Source organism: Nematocida ausubeli (assembly GCF_000738915.1).
Source record: "Nematocida ausubeli strain ERTm6 chromosome Unknown supercont2.5, whole genome shotgun sequence".
In the NCBI taxonomy this organism is placed as follows: Eukaryota; Fungi; Microsporidia; genus Nematocida; species Nematocida ausubeli.
The window spans coordinates 495966-511829 of record NW_026515638.1 but is presented as its reverse complement, the minus strand read 5'-3'; the positions used below and the strand labels follow the sequence as shown (position 1 = coordinate 511829).

The window sequence follows — 15864 nt, the reverse complement described above, 5'->3', positions numbered from 1 at the left end:
AAAGCCTTCTATTTTTAATTTATCTAGAGAGCCATTTTTCCTGTTATAGTAGCCCAATAACAAGCGATGCATATACTTATCTTCTTTAAATAAAGGTGAACATTTAAAAGACACATATCTCAAGCCTAAAGGTAAAATATCATTACTTTTCTCTTGTATCTTACTTAATTCTATTAAAAGATCCTTCAAAGTTATGTGGTTATGCTTGTCATCTTTATAATCCTCCTCTATTACAACTTCATTAAAGCACTTTAAAATATTTTTTTGAGTTTCTTCGTTACTAATATAGTCATCTGGTATATAATCATTACCATATGTCGTACATATCTTTCCAAACATATCTTTAAGCTCCTCTTCTTCAGTCATACCACTTTCTTCATCTTCTTCTGAAGGCACGTCCTGTTTTTTAGGATTTTCTTCTGAAGGAATCTGCTGTGTTTCGGAATTTTCTTCTGAAAGCACCTCTGTATCCATAATAGTTTCTAGACTAGCATCTTTTGTAATGACTTTGGTACTAGATTCACTACCAGACAAATTTGAGACCGGATTAACAGTAGTACTAGAACCCTCTGGTTTCTGTTCTTGCTTTTGTTCTTCTATAGATTTAGGCGTAGAGTTGTTTTCACTAGATTCCATTTTGTTATCATCCTCTTCCATTTTAGCAGAAGTACTTTTATTACAGTCCTCATATAGACTATTTGAGCTTTGTTCCTCATGTGGATTATTTTCAGAACAGTCCACATATAGACTATTTGAGCTTCGTTCCTCAGGTGGATTATTTTTATTACAGTCCTCATATAGACTATTTGAGCTTTGTTCCTCATGTGGATTATTTTCAGAACAGTCCTCATGTGAACTGTCTGCTGCACGTTCCACATATACGTTATTTGAGCTTTGATCCTCATATGAACTATTTGAGTTTTCGTCCTTATGTGAATTATTTAAATCATCTGCAGGAGTACTATTATTAGTTAGATCTGTAGGGTTTCCCCTATTTTTATTAACAGTTGAAGGGATTTCTAACAGTTTAGGAGTAGAGCCACTACCCTGCAGATTATTTTTCTTTAAATGGATTTTTTTGTTATATATGTATACGCCAAGAGCTATACCTATGGTTAGCAATGTCATAGCATAAATAAAAAACTTAACTATTGCTTTCATTACTCTACTCTATAGATGAGTTGAGGTATATATACACTATTTTATTAAACAACCAATAATATACATCAGGAGTACAGTTTAACAAACAGCTTTTATTGGTGCCTTCTTGGCTTAATCGAACACTCTGAACTATTCATGGATGGCTTAATCGAATAGAGCGATCTAAAGCCACAGATAGCTGATAAGATTGCTAGAAGATCGAACGATCTATAATACAGTGATTTCTTCTCTCTATATTTCACGAGACTAAAAGAAAATTAATAGACACATTTACAGGGGAAGCCATAAAAAGGAATGCAAAACATGCACTAAGACTCTCTAAAGCTTGAAAGGAGCAGACTAATCACATAAACCCCTCTATTTGGAAGAGAAAACCAGCAATCATTATTGATATGCTATTTCAGAATACAGTGCACTTCTTACTATAAAGCGTTACATAGGATATTCTATCTTAATAAAAGATATTTTCTAGTTCTATAATTAGATAAAATTTAAACACTTCCATTTTGGCACAGGTGAAATGGCTGTAACTAAATAGTCCGAATGCGGCGGCATCATGCCAGGAGGCCTGTATTATTGTGCAATATCAGATGTCTTGCAGATTATTTTAATTATGCATTTGGCGCAAGAAAAAAAATAAAATAATCGGTTGTATCTTCGCATGGTTTGTTATGCGCGTGGCCCTATGGAGCACTGAAATTATATAATTGCAATTATATTTTTATTTGTATATATGGTAGAGGTATCTTCTGAAATGGAGCAACTTAAGGCCTTAATACTAGCTAAGCCTATTTTTGCAGCAATTAAAACCACATGCTCTTTCTGTGTTAGATTCTTAAGCACCATTGATAAGCTCAAATATGCGGATCTTACACAGACAATTAATGAAAGACATCATGAGCCATTGCTGACAAAACTAAGGGAAATAGTCCAGAAAACATACGGACACAAAACAGTCCCCATTGTATTTATTAATGGACGATTCATAGGAGGAAATGATTCGTTTGAAAAAATACTCAAAAACATTAAAAACATCATGAGCTTGCCTAGATTAGATAAATCATTAGTGCTTACAAAAGATGCCGTCTATAAGGAATGAGCTAGGCCTTTCTTCAATCTTTCTGCCGCTTTAAAAGAATAAACAATGCTATAAAAATATGTATTACTAAAGTATTTCTAGGAGCAATGAAAAAACAGTAGACATATGCCTTATATCTGGCATTCACCACTTCATGCAGAATTTTTCCAAAAGAAGCAGGTGTTATTTTAGCTTAGAGATAATAATAGGATGCACTAAAAACAGAGTGTCTATATAATATTCTTCTAATACTGACATGCCCAAAATACAATCTATTTATTTGACACAAAGTACTCTAGTACTTCTGTAGCAACTGTAGACACATCCGGGGCATCTGATGAGATGCATAGAATTAGCTCAGGCAGAAATTTCTTTGATTTGGGAATTGGCATTTTTTTGCTAAGTATCTGCTGCAAAACATAGAGAGCAGCCTGCCTCTGGAAAAATGAGTGCTTGGATCTTTCTATGCGCGTGCTTGCGTTGTAGTTTTGTAAACAGCAGTCTATCCAGTCCTCTGCCTGCACCGCCAACTCTTTCTTTGATGTAAGGATGCGGCAAAGCGTTTTTGTGGTGGTCAAGTGCAGGATGTGCAGATTCATTCTCACCGTGTAGTCCCAGAGATTTCGTACAACAGTGTATACCTCCATAACCTTTTCATCCTTTAGGATTTCAGTCAGCGCCTCAAGAAACACCAGATGATCCTGTATGCTCCTCTCCTCCTTTTTTATTCGCTGCTCTGTAGCTTTGCTTTGTATAGCAGGCTTAGGAAAAGTGTGGATATCATCTATTTCTTCAGAGGGAAGCCCAAATATCTCGCAAGATATCAGCTTTAAGTGGCTTATTCCCTCACTCTGAGCCTCTAGTTCAAGTATTCTCTGGAGACATATCATTGCTCGGTTCCAGCACAGCACCTGGACGTCTTTTTTCTTATGGTACATTAGAAGAATGCGAATGGATTCGCTTCTTTCGTCTGTCTGGATGTCCTTATGCACGAGAATTTCTTTTTCTAATTGCTCTATGCATTGTACAACAAACTGCTCTGATATCTTTTCGGGATGGGTGTGCGGGATTGGTATCCATTCCAAAAGAACCTTGATTTTAGCTGTTTGGCTGCTTTCAGACTTAAGAGACTCAAGTGCTTCAAACTCCAGAAAGGTAAGCGCTTGGTTTTCCTCTACTGTGCTGTTTTTCAATAGATGCGTAATGGTCTTGAAAAACACTGTGGAATGCTCGCTGTTTTTGCTCTCTGGCTGAATACTCCTGTAAGACTGCTTAAGCATCTCAACAAGTGTTTCCAGAGAGTCTTCTGTTTGTGTGTATAGAAAACAAATGTCAGAGATTGTTGCAAAAAGAGAAAGGCGGTATTTTGGGGGAAGAGAGCTTTGCAGCCCAGGACTTGCAGCTAAAATAACTGTGCTTTTCATATTTGGGTCTGCAAAGAACTTGACAAATATCCGCCCAATGTACTTCCATAGAGAATAAAAGCCTTTATGCTCTTTCATTTCCTCGAAATGGTTGAACACAAGGCTGGATACCCCTAAAAGAATCTTTTTTGCGCTTTCAAGTGATCTAGCAGTATTATGGCTCTCTGTAGTATATGGCGGGATGAAGCAACCTCCAACTCCTTTGCACACACACGTTCCATTAGTTGGCAAATCATCAGAGTCGCTTGACTTCTCGTCATACTCTCCGGAGTATATTTCTTTTTCTTTCGCATATACTGCAGCAGAAAGAAGACGCTTTAAAAATATTGTAATAAGAGAGTCCCACGGAAGGAGATCTAGTCTTTGGCAGAAGTAGATGGTTTCAAACGCCTGAACAATTGCAGAGTCTCTTACATCATCCCTTTGGTCATATCCTACGCTGCACAAAAGACACATGGTTGCGTGGAATATTTCAATCTGCTGCTCTCTTGAAACCTTGTCTTTCTCTGTATGAATGTACTCAGTCAGGTCTCTAATCGAGAAAAGCGCCTGAAAGGATATGTTGTCCTCTATTATAAGCTTGCAGCACATGCAGAGCAATTTATGTGTTGAGATAAGACAACCATCTGGCAGGTATAGCAGCATTCTTTCTGTTATGACTTTAATGGTCTCAAAGACTATCCTCCGAAGATCTTCCTCCTCTGCTGCATCCATAAGCATTTCATACAGGCTAACCCATCCCTTCCCAAGCGCTTCTCCCGTTCTTTTTATTCCATCAGAGATCGCTTGCAAAACAGTCTTCGCAAGAGAAATGTCTCTATTCTGGTTCTTCACCAGCGAGAATATTCGAACTATCTCTGGAAATATCATTATATGTATTTTCTCAGTGAATTTTACTTTGAAATATTCGTTAAAGAAATATACAACCTGCTCTTCTGCCGTGCTTTTTGTAGTCTCTGTTCCTGGAAAAAAGATTTTTTCAATGTATTCAATTGCCTCGCAAGGGAAATCCTCTATCCGATGCCCTATAGAAAAGAAAAGAGCAAGAAATCTGCTCAGCGGAATGTTTGCAGCTTGACATCCACCCTGCAGAGCTACCCTCAGGCATGCAGGATCTGACTTCATAAGCCTCTCAATTGAGCTATTCCACGAGTTTAATTCTGGTGTGCTGTCCTGGATGCGCGAACAAAGTGCAAAAAACTCCTTCCATTCTGTCATTGTACTGCATTGTAAAAATGTAATTTTAAACGCTAGATTGAAAAACACACGAGGGTACTTTTCTGCTGCAGTATAGAGAGATCTAATCAGCATATTCAGTATGCCTAGCTCATTCTTTGCGCCATCCACTAAATTCTCAACCGCACTCTTCAACTTTGAAAGTGTGTGTGCAGGCCATGTTTCTGTAGAACAGCTTATATTCTCTATCAAATAGATAAAGTATGGAATAAACAAAGGCAGGATCTCGGGGTCTTTTAGTGTGCATGCAATCTCAACAATTTTTGTCATTTTTAGTGACTTACTTTCGGAAACATTGTTTTTTTCTTTTTCTTGTATGGCTAGTAACATCTTTTGCCCCTCCCCTATTCGGATTATATCTAAAAGAGGTCCTTCCCTTTCCAGGTCAAATATTTCCTCCGATAGCTCTTTACTGCTTTTTAGGCACTCCATTACTATATGATGCGGAAGGGCGTATATAAACTCCTCTTTTAGCACTTCATTCTCCTGCAGCATTTCTGCCTGCTTTATCTCTAGAAGAATGCTTAAGCCAGCGTGCTTATCCATAATGACATTTGTAAGTATCTTTATGCATATTGCAAATGCGGTTTTTATCCGCGCCGCATCTTTCTCTGTAATTTCTTTCATTATAAAATCTATGGTTTTTTCAAGGAGCTCAGCGCCTCCAGGGCTGCTTATTGCGTCCTTTGAAAACTTGTTGGAAACACATGTGAGAAGCAGATCTAGTCCAAGGATCTCCGGCCCCTTTGCTGCCTCCAGTGAAATCTTCATTATTACCAAGCAATCCTGCTCTGCGCTTTCCTTATTTGCTAAGTCTTCGCTGCTTTCTTTATTAAAAGCACCAACCCTTTCAAATATACATTCAACCACATAAAATACAGTTATTTTGCAAGCACCTGCATCTTTAGATGCTTTTATTAGCTGAATGCCTATTTTGAAAAGCTTTTGCAAATTAGACCCCTTTACTAAGAGAGGATCTTCTGTAAGAGGCTGCAGCAGCTGTAAAACCCTTAGCTGGACTTCAGGATGTGCCTGTATTTTCTTCTCAAACTCTTCCAGAATGTATGGAATGAAGTCTTGTGATATGCTATTTCGCGTGATTAGCTTATGCAATACTTGAAGAGATTGGAAGAATAGTCTGTTTTTGACAGGTATCTCCTGCAGCGATTTTATAAATGGTAGCTGTGCCAATTTTTTCTCTTTTATGTATTGATAGAACTCCTTTTCCTTCCCACTGTATTGCTCAATTAGCTGCTGTGCTGTCTGCGCCTCCTTCTTTATTGTGCTACTCTTCTGCGTTTGCTCTTTAGTTATTGCATTTAAAATATCGCTCATTTCTCTCTGCATATTTTAAAAGTTCTGTAGAGTAAACAAAATATTCAAAGTTTATTTTACATTCTATAAATAAGGAATATCTTTATATAACTTTTCGAATATCCTAAACCCACATTTTTTTAAATTTATTATGGCTACAAGCAGGCGCACACTGTTTTTGTTGTGTTCTCTCTGCTTGCTGCCCATCTGTCTACATAAGGCCTAGCATATCGCCTGCTACTATATTCAGTATATATACGAATGCTAAAGTAGATGTAGAAGCAAGCTAGGAGTAATTTAAAAATCAATTTCAAAGCTAGAGAAGGATACAGCTTTAAATAAAAGATTCTTTAGCTATATACTTCATGAACAGATGGCATACTCATGGCATACTTGCTTATTTATTAAAGCTCTTGGCATGCAGACACAATTCAGGCTATACCTAGCTACATAGTTATCTTGTAGGACAGCAAGCCAAAGGTTATACTGAATATATATATTAAATCGATAGAGTTTATTTTTAGACTAAGCCAATTACATTCGCTATATCACTTTTAAGTATTTTTTAATCGTGTCTATAAATTGGGCATCCTTTTTCTTATCCGAGTCAAAAATCGATATAAATGAATTTAGCATATCCTTCTTTATAGCAAAGAATTCTTCCTTATACTCGTAGAGCAGCTCTCTACCAACCACTAAAAAGCAAATGGGCCCATACTTTGAGATTGTGCTTCGAACAATCTCGGGTCTGCAGTCTGCATTAAACTTCAGAAGCTTTTTCTCTACGTCTTCTATTAATCTCTTTACCTCCTCTGCCTCTTCATTCACCAGCACCTCGCCCTTTAGCCTTCTTAGCTCCTGCGCAAGCAAAACTCTCTCTCGATCCTTCTCTTTGTACTCCTCCATAAGAGCATCATAGTGTGTTCTAAATCTAATGCCAAGTATTATTGTTTCAAATAAAAACATAATCATTAGCAGTCTGTCCACACCAACTGATTTTATGCTCTGCTCATTATTTACTGCTGTGTACGGCATAAACTCATTGCTCTTTACAGTTATATCATAGATACTCATTATGTCATATACAAAGCTTTTAATGTATATCTGCCAGTTTTTCTGCGTTGCATCGCCTGCAAACCACTGTATTCGGGTAAAGCCAGTGTCCTTCCCCGGCGTGACTGCAACCATGTTTAATATCTCCTGCATGGGCTCACTTACATATGTTACGTTTGATGCAATATGCAGCATGTCTTTAAGCCCCTCCTTTCCGGACTTCCTTCTCTCATGAGACACAGCCTTTAGCAGCTTGGAAAATATGTCCACAAGCCTTGGTGTGTCTTTTTCAGCAAACAGCGCGTATATAAACTCGGATAAAGTCATGTCCTTTATCTTCAGGAAGTCGCTGAAGATGTTTAAACCATTGTACACAGAAATGACTTTTTTATACAGCTTGTGTGTGGTAATCATTGGGTGTGTCAGCTTCTCATTCTGCATCGATAGAACTTGGTCCACTTTGCTCTGAAGTCGTATCTGCTCCAACTCAGACAGCTCCTTTAGCTTCTCTTTCTCCTTCTCCTGCGTTGATAGGTTCACCCACACCGGCTTTTCCTGCTTTGGCATCTCTATAGCCTTTTTTGTAGGCTTGGCTGATGGCTTCTGGCCTTTAAATATTCCCAAGTCCTGTATAATGTTGTTTGCCACAATTCTTCCCAGCGGGGTATCCTTTGTTATGCTTAGAATAAACATAAGCACCTCGTTCTTCGTTGCGCTGTCCTTTCTCAATAGGTCTTGTGATGTGACCTCTTCTTGCTGCGGAGTGCTTCCAGTTTCATCATCGTATATCTCCACGATGTAGCCCTTCTTGGTAATCTGAACTATCTGCCCTGTGAGCTCTTTGTTTTTAAGAAAAACCACCTCTCCTACGAAGAACCGATTTTTTATTGTTGTTGTAATTCTGTTAACCAGGTTACAAAGTGGTTTTGTTGGATGTACTAGAAAGTATGAAACTGCGAACTTTCGTAGTGCAATGCTTTCAATCATAAAATATTTTGTAAAAATATTATTAATGAGTATATGTGTGCTAATATTAATAAAGTGAAACACCCCACTAATAAACGGATTTCATGGCGCATTTTATTTGTGCATAAAATATATTCCTGGCTAGGCAGCAAAAAACAGATGCCATAGAGCATAGAGCACAGTCTATGCATCTCGCATGATAGAGCGACCCTCCATATTTGTATATGATTGGCTCTATTACAGCATATATCCTCTTTTATCTTTCTCTAAGAGTGATGAGAGATTTTCTGCCTTGGTAGCCATGCAAAGCATGCCTTTAGGATTTAATACAGCCGGAATCATTTTATGCGCACTCACTCAGCATTCTAAAATATAAAATAGGACAGAAGGCAAGCAATGCATATTTAGTTAAAGTGCCATATAGCTCTGAGCTAGCTATTTACTTAGATAGTACTACCATTCGGAATTTGGGTTGTATTTGTGTATATTCAATACTCCAAGAGTATGTGCATAAGCAATGCTATTATATTCATAGATAAAAACAGCATTTTTGTGTGTATGCATTTCTCTATTTTGCGCCGACAGAGACGCTCAGTAATAAAGTGCCATAATCTGAATCTTTCAGGCAAGAAAGACATTTCCACTTACTTTAATGTGGCTTTCTTATATATAAATACTTTCTTTATTCTTGCTGCTAGATATCTCTCTTAGAAACAGCACACTCTATGTCATAAAGCACAGCGATCACTTTCTTGAGGAATAGTAAGCATGTCTTCTGCTCTGTGTTCTATAGCCTCATTCATTGAAGTATCTATACGCTCTATAAACACTAGAGTATGTATTTATACCTTCTGCACCTAGGTCATATGTATTTAAATTATTTTTACCATTTCTTTTTATTTCTTAATGGCAAAGGTAGAGCTTGACTGCAAAACATTTAAGGAGAGAATGGAAAATATTATTCAAGTGATTCCAGAGGAAGTGGATGCCCTGATGATAACATTCGGGGAGAGGGATACCACATTCTCGTATGGGATCAATTCTGCAATGTTTTTCTATCTCTTAGGGTATGAATTTCCGCTTACCACGCTAATTATCAGAAGAACAGAAGTGCTTGCAATTTCCAGCACAAAAAAGTGCTTAATACTAGATAACCTGAAAGAAACCGTCAATATTAGAACATTTAGCAGGCTAAAGGACATATCAAACCAGGGGGAGATTATTAAAAGCATAAAAGAGATATGCAGCGACAAAGTGCTCGGGATTCTCAATGAAGATAGAGGTCCTTCGGTGGTTGAGTGGGAGAACAACTTTAACACACTTGACATAACAAAGAGCATTGAGGGCGCGCTTGTGAAAAAGGACAGGAAGCAGCAGGATCTTTTGAGGCTGGCAGGTATGTCTGCAACACAGATGTCTTTGCTGCTGGAGGGAAAGATTAAGCATATTCTGAAGACAGATGACAGAGTGATACATGAGGAGCTAAGCGAGCAAATAGAGGCGGCGCTTGAGGTGGAGATGAAAAGGCTTCCTAGTGAGCTTGACCAGTCCTATATTGAGCTATGCTTTAAGCCGATTATTCAGAGCGGAGGGCGGTATTTAAAGACAAAAACGGAAAAGGGAGAGTTTATTAACCCATACAATGAACAGCTGCTGTATTTTGATATTATTAGCTACTATCTGTGGGTTGCATACAAGGGCAACTGCTCGCACATTGGAAGAACTCTTTTAATTGCTCCGAACAAGAAGAGCAAGGATGTTTTGGCATACACTCTGCGGTTTATGAAGTATGTGATAAAAAACATTGCGCAGGGGAAAACACCCGAGCAGATCAAGGAGGAAACAATGAAAAGATTTAACGAGGTGGTTGACCCAAGATACCAAACAGAGCTAAGGCACAAAATGAAAATAGAAATCGGGCCATACATTGGAATCCGCCCAGAAGAAGGCGTCGCTCCAGAGCTGCTGGGCACAGCGCCCATTCAGGCGAACTCTGTATTCTCTGTATCGGTTGGGTTCTATGATTTGATAAAGATGATTGACGAGGACGATAGAGCAGGAACCATCCATATGGACAATGTTGTGATGATGGAGCAGAGCGCACCAAAGCTTCTTACGCCTTTCAGCATGGATGTGATGGACTACATCTTTGAAAAGCCCGTAGAGCTGACAAAGAGAACGCTTTCTGGAAGAAGGCTCCGAAACAAAGACAAGGAGGTAGAGCGCGCCAACGAGATAAATGAGCACCAGAAGCAACTGATGGACGAGCTGATTGAAGAGCAGCTGCAGTTTTACAAAATGCACGATGAGCCAGAGGAGGAGGAAGTTGAGGAGCCTGCAGAAAAGATAGTCTCATACGAAAAAGAGACGTTAATTCCAAGAGGCTCGTCTGTTATAAAGATAGACCAGCGAGCGTCCAGTGTGATTATACCTGTATTCGGGGCAGCGGTACCTTTCCATATTAACACGATAAAGACCGTCACAAAAACCATTGAGGACGGTCTAGGGTATTTGAAAATATCTTTCTACCAGCCGTCGGGAGATCTTTCTCTTAGTGTGAATAACCTTCTATCTCTTGTTATAAAGGACACACAGGAAAACGTAATGACAGCGTGGCGCGATATAAACAACCTCAAGAAGGACGAAGAGTCTGAAGAGGAGGTTGAAGAAGGAGAGCAGGAAGACTTGCAGGAAATTATGGGCCGGGTGGAAACCCTGCAGAATGTTTTCATGCGGTGCGACCACCGGATGGGAACAAAAAAGAACGTGGCAAACACGGTTGAGCTGCACAAAAACGGGCTAAGGTATCACTCTAAGCAGGCAGGGAATGTAGACATTCTGTTCACAAAGATAAAACATATGTTTTTGCAGCCCGGCGCAGCGGAGTCCCCGAGTCTTCTCCATTTCAGGCTGCACACGCCAATAACCATTGCAGACAAAAAAACAACAGATGTGCAGTTCTTCCGGGACTGTGTTGCTAATGCAGTGCATGACACGCGAAAGACAGGAAGCAGAGCAGGCGGCGAGGAAGCAGAGATCTATGAAGAGGAAGAGGAGGAGAGAATCCGCGAAGAGATAAACGATGCCTTCTATGACTTTGCCGTATGTGTTTCTGAAAAGTCGCGGGTTATTCTGGAGGAGCCAGTCTCTAAGGGATTCTTTGGAGTTCCCCACAGACAAAGCGTTTTTATCCAGCCTACGTCTGAGTGTCTGATCAACCTAACTGAGTTTCCGTTCTTTGTTCTTCCTTTTAAGGATATAGAAATCCTGAACTTTGAGAGAAGAGTATCTGGAGTCACCACTTCTGATCTGGTTTTTGTGCTGAAGGACAAGACTAAAACACCAGTTCATGTACACGGAGTCTCTGCTATGTCTGTTCCTTGGCTGATGGACTTCTTCGACTCAAAGAACATATGTTTCACAGAGACCAAGGTGAACATACAGTGGAATAACGTTCTAAAGAGCATTCTTAATGATCCTGTTGCATTCTATGAAGGAGGCGCCTGGGCAATTCTGCAGCCAAGCAGAGAGACCGGAAATGAGGAGGAGCAAGAAGAGACAGGCGATGATGTGGTTGATCTAAACACCACAGAAGAATCTGATGACGATGACGACGAAGACTTCCTTACAGACGAAGACTTGGCCCCATCTGAGGATGAGAGCGAGGAAGAAAGCGAGTCATATGCAGATGAAAGTGATTCTAATGAAAATAGCTTTGTTGTGTCAGATGAGAAGGATGAGTCTGAAGAAATTCCAAAGAAAAAGAAACAGAAAAGATAAATTTGAGTAATATGAAGCAGGCAATAAATCTTTTTAAGTATCTTCTCTTTTCTATGCAAAAAGAGGCATAGATCTATGCTTATTTTTTAGTTTTTGCAAATACTTATATTAATTGCTTTTATGTCTGCATGGAAATAGGCATTTTGGTATATATTTCATTTGACTTGAGTACACATTTTTCCAATTCAGAAAAATATAAAAATATTCAACAAATAATTTACTGTGTAGTAGACATAGAATAAATACATATATAAATTGGCAGTGGCACTGAATTTATGATTCTTAGTATTTGATTTGTTGTAGTGGATTGAATTTCATTCAGATATGCAGGTGTAAAGAATTTTTGAGCTGAATCTGGCCATACATCATTCGGGTGTTCGGTATTTATAGAAAAGCTTTTTACATACTATGCACTTAGTATAAATTTATATTAAGCTTCATCTGAAAAATTATCATCAGTCTACAGAAAATAAGAGAGAAATAACTAATTTATGGCTAGTCTTATATAAACAGTTTATTATCCTCTATAACAAGAAAACTATACATAACTTGGTTTTTTAAACAACTTTCCTTAAGTTTAGAGGTGCTGGCTTAAGAATTAGCAAGCCCACAATTAAAGCGAATGGTACTTGCAATTGGCATGCAACTAAGTAAACTTTATAGACACTCTAAAAAATGTAGGCTATTTACAATGGAGAAAAGTGAAGAGAAGAGACTTTTCAATGTATATATTGAATGATTTATACTATACTTAGAGTACTAGCTTTATTTTACTTATAGAATGGTAATCTTAAATATGTCTTCTTTAAGCAAATAGGAAACAGCAGAGTTTATCTGCGTGCAGTATATGTACCACGCTGAGCAGAGGGATACAAACATAAATACCGATAAGAAGCTGCCTATGCATTTATTTCTGGCTGGGTCTAAGTTCCCTACAAGGGTCTTTAATTCTCTTATATATGTGAAAATATAAAGTACTTCTAGTAGCTCAAAAGTAAAGCTAGCACAGCCTAGAAATATCTGCAAAGATGCAATTCTAAGCATTTTTGCATGACTGCATGGATCGGAAATATTTATAGACCTGAGAATTATGCCTATCACTAGTGATAAGACAAAGCCCAATATAGCGCTGTAAAGTACCCATGTGTATCCATTTTTGCGCTTTATACCAATTATATATCTGTAGAAATTATTTATATCTATAGTGTACTTAGTGAGCTGGAATAGCATAATACACAAGCCACAAACAAGCAATGATAGATAGTTCGGATACGGATACTCTTTATGGAATAGCATCTCGATGCAAAAAACATCCCCAATTAAAAAGCCAGATACCATAACCACAGATAGGTTGATAAAGTATACACCTATATTAATGCTCCTAAGATATGTAGTATAACTCTCTCTAATTTTAGTATGATGCAAGCTCTTTGTCGACGTATGATTATCTAAATTTACAATGTCGTTATTTGAACTATCTTCAATTACATTCTGCGCATTGAGATCTCTGAGTTTTATAAGACTAGAATCAGCAGCTGTACCCTCCATACTATTTGTTTTCTGTCCTATATTATATTTATAGAGTGCAAGCTGATTTATCTTTTTTAAAATATTGAATTCTGCCATAGTAAATTGAATAAAATTTATTTCTCGTCCTCTATTATATAGATCTCCTTCAAGGGAATATTAGATCTAGACATAAATCTTCCAAAACCCACTAGAAGAGTGTCTTTTATGATCTTATCTGGTGACAGCTACTTATTTGCCTAACAACAAATAAAAATTCCAGAGTCTAAGCGACCTAAGATGGCTTATGCATAAAAAAGCAAGAGCCCTCTTTAGCACCTTGTTCAACAGCCAAAATCCTCAAAAAGCAATACCGAATATTCATATAAACCGCTGACTTTGAAAAAGGATTTGGCTTCCTCAAAACAGAGAAAACAAGAGTTCAAGCACTCTCAAAGATTGGGTTTCTTAATTTAACTCTTGCTAAGGCTGTTCTGTTACTGCAGTGGCATTTTTAAATAGAGCCTCTTTAAGTAACAAGAGATGAATAGGCCTTATTGCTTCATAATATTTATACCACAGCACAGAGAATGCTATAGATAAAGCTATGTTTATAATGAAATACAAAAATGTTCTAAATACAGTAAGAAATTTTTTTAGACGTGCTACTATTTGACCAATATATATAAAGAAGAAAATAAATAATAATTCCAATCGCTCCATACCGAAGCTAGCCCACCCTAGATATGATGGCGAGATTAGAGCTATAAATTTTTCTGCATTTTGTGTTTTTTTGCATTCATAATAATATCCAAGTGGTATAAAAAACACGAGACATATAACACTAACACTAATTGTAAAATAAAGTGTTCTCAAGTAGATTTTTTTAAAACTTAAACCAATTATCCCATTGTGGATAAAATGTCGGACTATATAGTATTTAATGAGCTGGGATATTATAATAGCAACTCCATTAATCCGCATTTGTAGATGGCCTGTATACAGATGCCCATCAGATGATGTAGTCTTGATGTAAATCATCTGCCCAACTAAAAAAACAGTACTCATAATCGTAGCTACATGAGCATAAATTATGAGTTTATAGATAGGCCAAATGGTTGGATTAGAATTTTTATTTTTTCTAAAACTCAAAATTGACATTAGCTCACTATAGCGTGATTTTACAATAGCGCTATCCATATTATTCATACTGCTACTATTTTGCGCATTGGGATCGCTGGTTTCTATAAGACTATAATCTGCATCCGCGTTATCCATGCTATATTTGTTTTTTGCTGTTTATTTATAAACTACAAGCTATTCATTTATCAGCAAGACAAGCTACTAATAAACATATTATAAGCTGTAATGGAATATAAATAGTTAATTAGTTTTAATTTAAACAAATAAAGCCACTTGTTTTCATAAACACTAGCCTACTTCTGGAAAATCTGAAGAAAGACACCAACACTCATCTATATTGCTGATTTGGGGAAGAAGTTTAGCACTCTCAAGAGAGAGAACAGGCATGTATTTTTTATATTATGGAAATCTGCCTACTTTCTAAGATATAACTATGCACTTTTCAAAAAAAACAAAAAAATACATAGTGAGGCAAAATTGCTATTTCCTCAGAACTTTCTTTTGCACATAACATTGTGGACTCATAAAATCATAAGATCTAACTGAATATGCATTCTGTATTAAAGAGTTAGCTAAGTGCTTTATAATATACTGTAGGTGTCTTATAGTTATACTATAATCTCTATGCGCTTTAATTAATGCCATATGCTTGTGTGTACATTAAATAGAATACTATTTCTTTTCTTGAATTTTGTATAGCAGTACAGATAGAAAAACAATCTACACTATACTTTGTGGCTAGCATCTAACAGCATACATGCTATTGACAACAACATAATGTCTTGATTGATACAATGAAACATTAAGTGGTTTGCCTGTTTATTTTGGCGTAAACTGCTAAAATTAAGCTATTAAAGAGTTGAGTTTTCGAATAAATAATAAAGCTTAAGAATAACACCTTTTAAGAGATCAAGTACCTATATATAGAAATCTTCCATTGCACAAAACACAAAGTGAGTAATGATATAGAACTACTATAGCCGATTTTTTTCTTCAAGGCATTAGTCTCACTCATACTAATTTAGATATAACTTATTTCATATTGTCTATTTATAGACCACCAGAAAAAGACAATCAAAGGGCTGCCATGAAGTATTCTAGAAGTTAAGGAAAATGACAATATATGCCATTTATCGAACCACTATAATCCGATGCGTAATAAGTAAAGCCCCTTGTAGCATGTTGGCCTACAACCAAAACCCT

The 15864-nt window shown here is 37.3% G+C and overlaps 7 protein-coding genes across 7 annotated transcripts; 2 read left to right on the top strand and 5 right to left on the bottom strand.

Annotated features, from left to right (window-relative positions):
- Positions 1 to 1128, bottom strand: NESG_02260 (uncharacterized protein; the record flags this gene model as incomplete). Its single annotated transcript, XM_053049869.1, has 1 exon — positions 1 to 1128. A coding segment is annotated over one exon (1128 nt), but the record flags the coding sequence as incomplete, so codon positions are not given.
- A 766-nt stretch (positions 1129 to 1894) lies between these two features.
- NESG_02259 (uncharacterized protein) lies at positions 1895 to 2260 on the top strand (the record flags this gene model as incomplete). The annotated part of the gene is made up of 1 exon (XM_053049868.1): positions 1895 to 2260. One exon carries the CDS (start codon positions 1895 to 1897, stop codon positions 2258 to 2260), a length of 366 nt encoding a protein of 121 aa, XP_052904039.1.
- A 251-nt stretch (positions 2261 to 2511) lies between these two features.
- NESG_02258 (uncharacterized protein) lies at positions 2512 to 6246 on the bottom strand (the record flags this gene model as incomplete). The annotated part of the gene is made up of 1 exon (XM_053049867.1): positions 2512 to 6246. The coding sequence occupies one exon, from the start codon at positions 6244 to 6246 to the stop codon at positions 2512 to 2514; it is 3735 nt and encodes a 1244-aa protein (XP_052904038.1).
- A 510-nt stretch (positions 6247 to 6756) lies between these two features.
- NESG_02257 (uncharacterized protein) lies at positions 6757 to 8253 on the bottom strand (the record flags this gene model as incomplete). The annotated part of the gene is made up of 1 exon (XM_053049866.1): positions 6757 to 8253. The coding sequence occupies one exon, from the start codon at positions 8251 to 8253 to the stop codon at positions 6757 to 6759; it is 1497 nt and encodes a 498-aa protein (XP_052904037.1).
- Positions 8254 to 9138: 885 nt separating this feature from the next.
- NESG_02256 (uncharacterized protein) lies at positions 9139 to 12012 on the top strand (the record flags this gene model as incomplete). The annotated part of the gene is made up of 1 exon (XM_053049865.1): positions 9139 to 12012. The coding sequence occupies one exon, from the start codon at positions 9139 to 9141 to the stop codon at positions 12010 to 12012; it is 2874 nt and encodes a 957-aa protein (XP_052904036.1).
- A 774-nt stretch (positions 12013 to 12786) lies between these two features.
- NESG_02255 (uncharacterized protein) lies at positions 12787 to 13638 on the bottom strand (the record flags this gene model as incomplete). The annotated part of the gene is made up of 1 exon (XM_053049864.1): positions 12787 to 13638. The coding sequence occupies one exon, from the start codon at positions 13636 to 13638 to the stop codon at positions 12787 to 12789; it is 852 nt and encodes a 283-aa protein (XP_052904035.1).
- A 363-nt stretch (positions 13639 to 14001) lies between these two features.
- NESG_02254 (uncharacterized protein) lies at positions 14002 to 14796 on the bottom strand (the record flags this gene model as incomplete). Its single annotated transcript, XM_053049863.1, has 1 exon — positions 14002 to 14796. One exon carries the CDS (start codon positions 14794 to 14796, stop codon positions 14002 to 14004), a length of 795 nt encoding a protein of 264 aa, XP_052904034.1.
- Positions 14797 to 15864: the final 1068 nt, after the last annotated feature.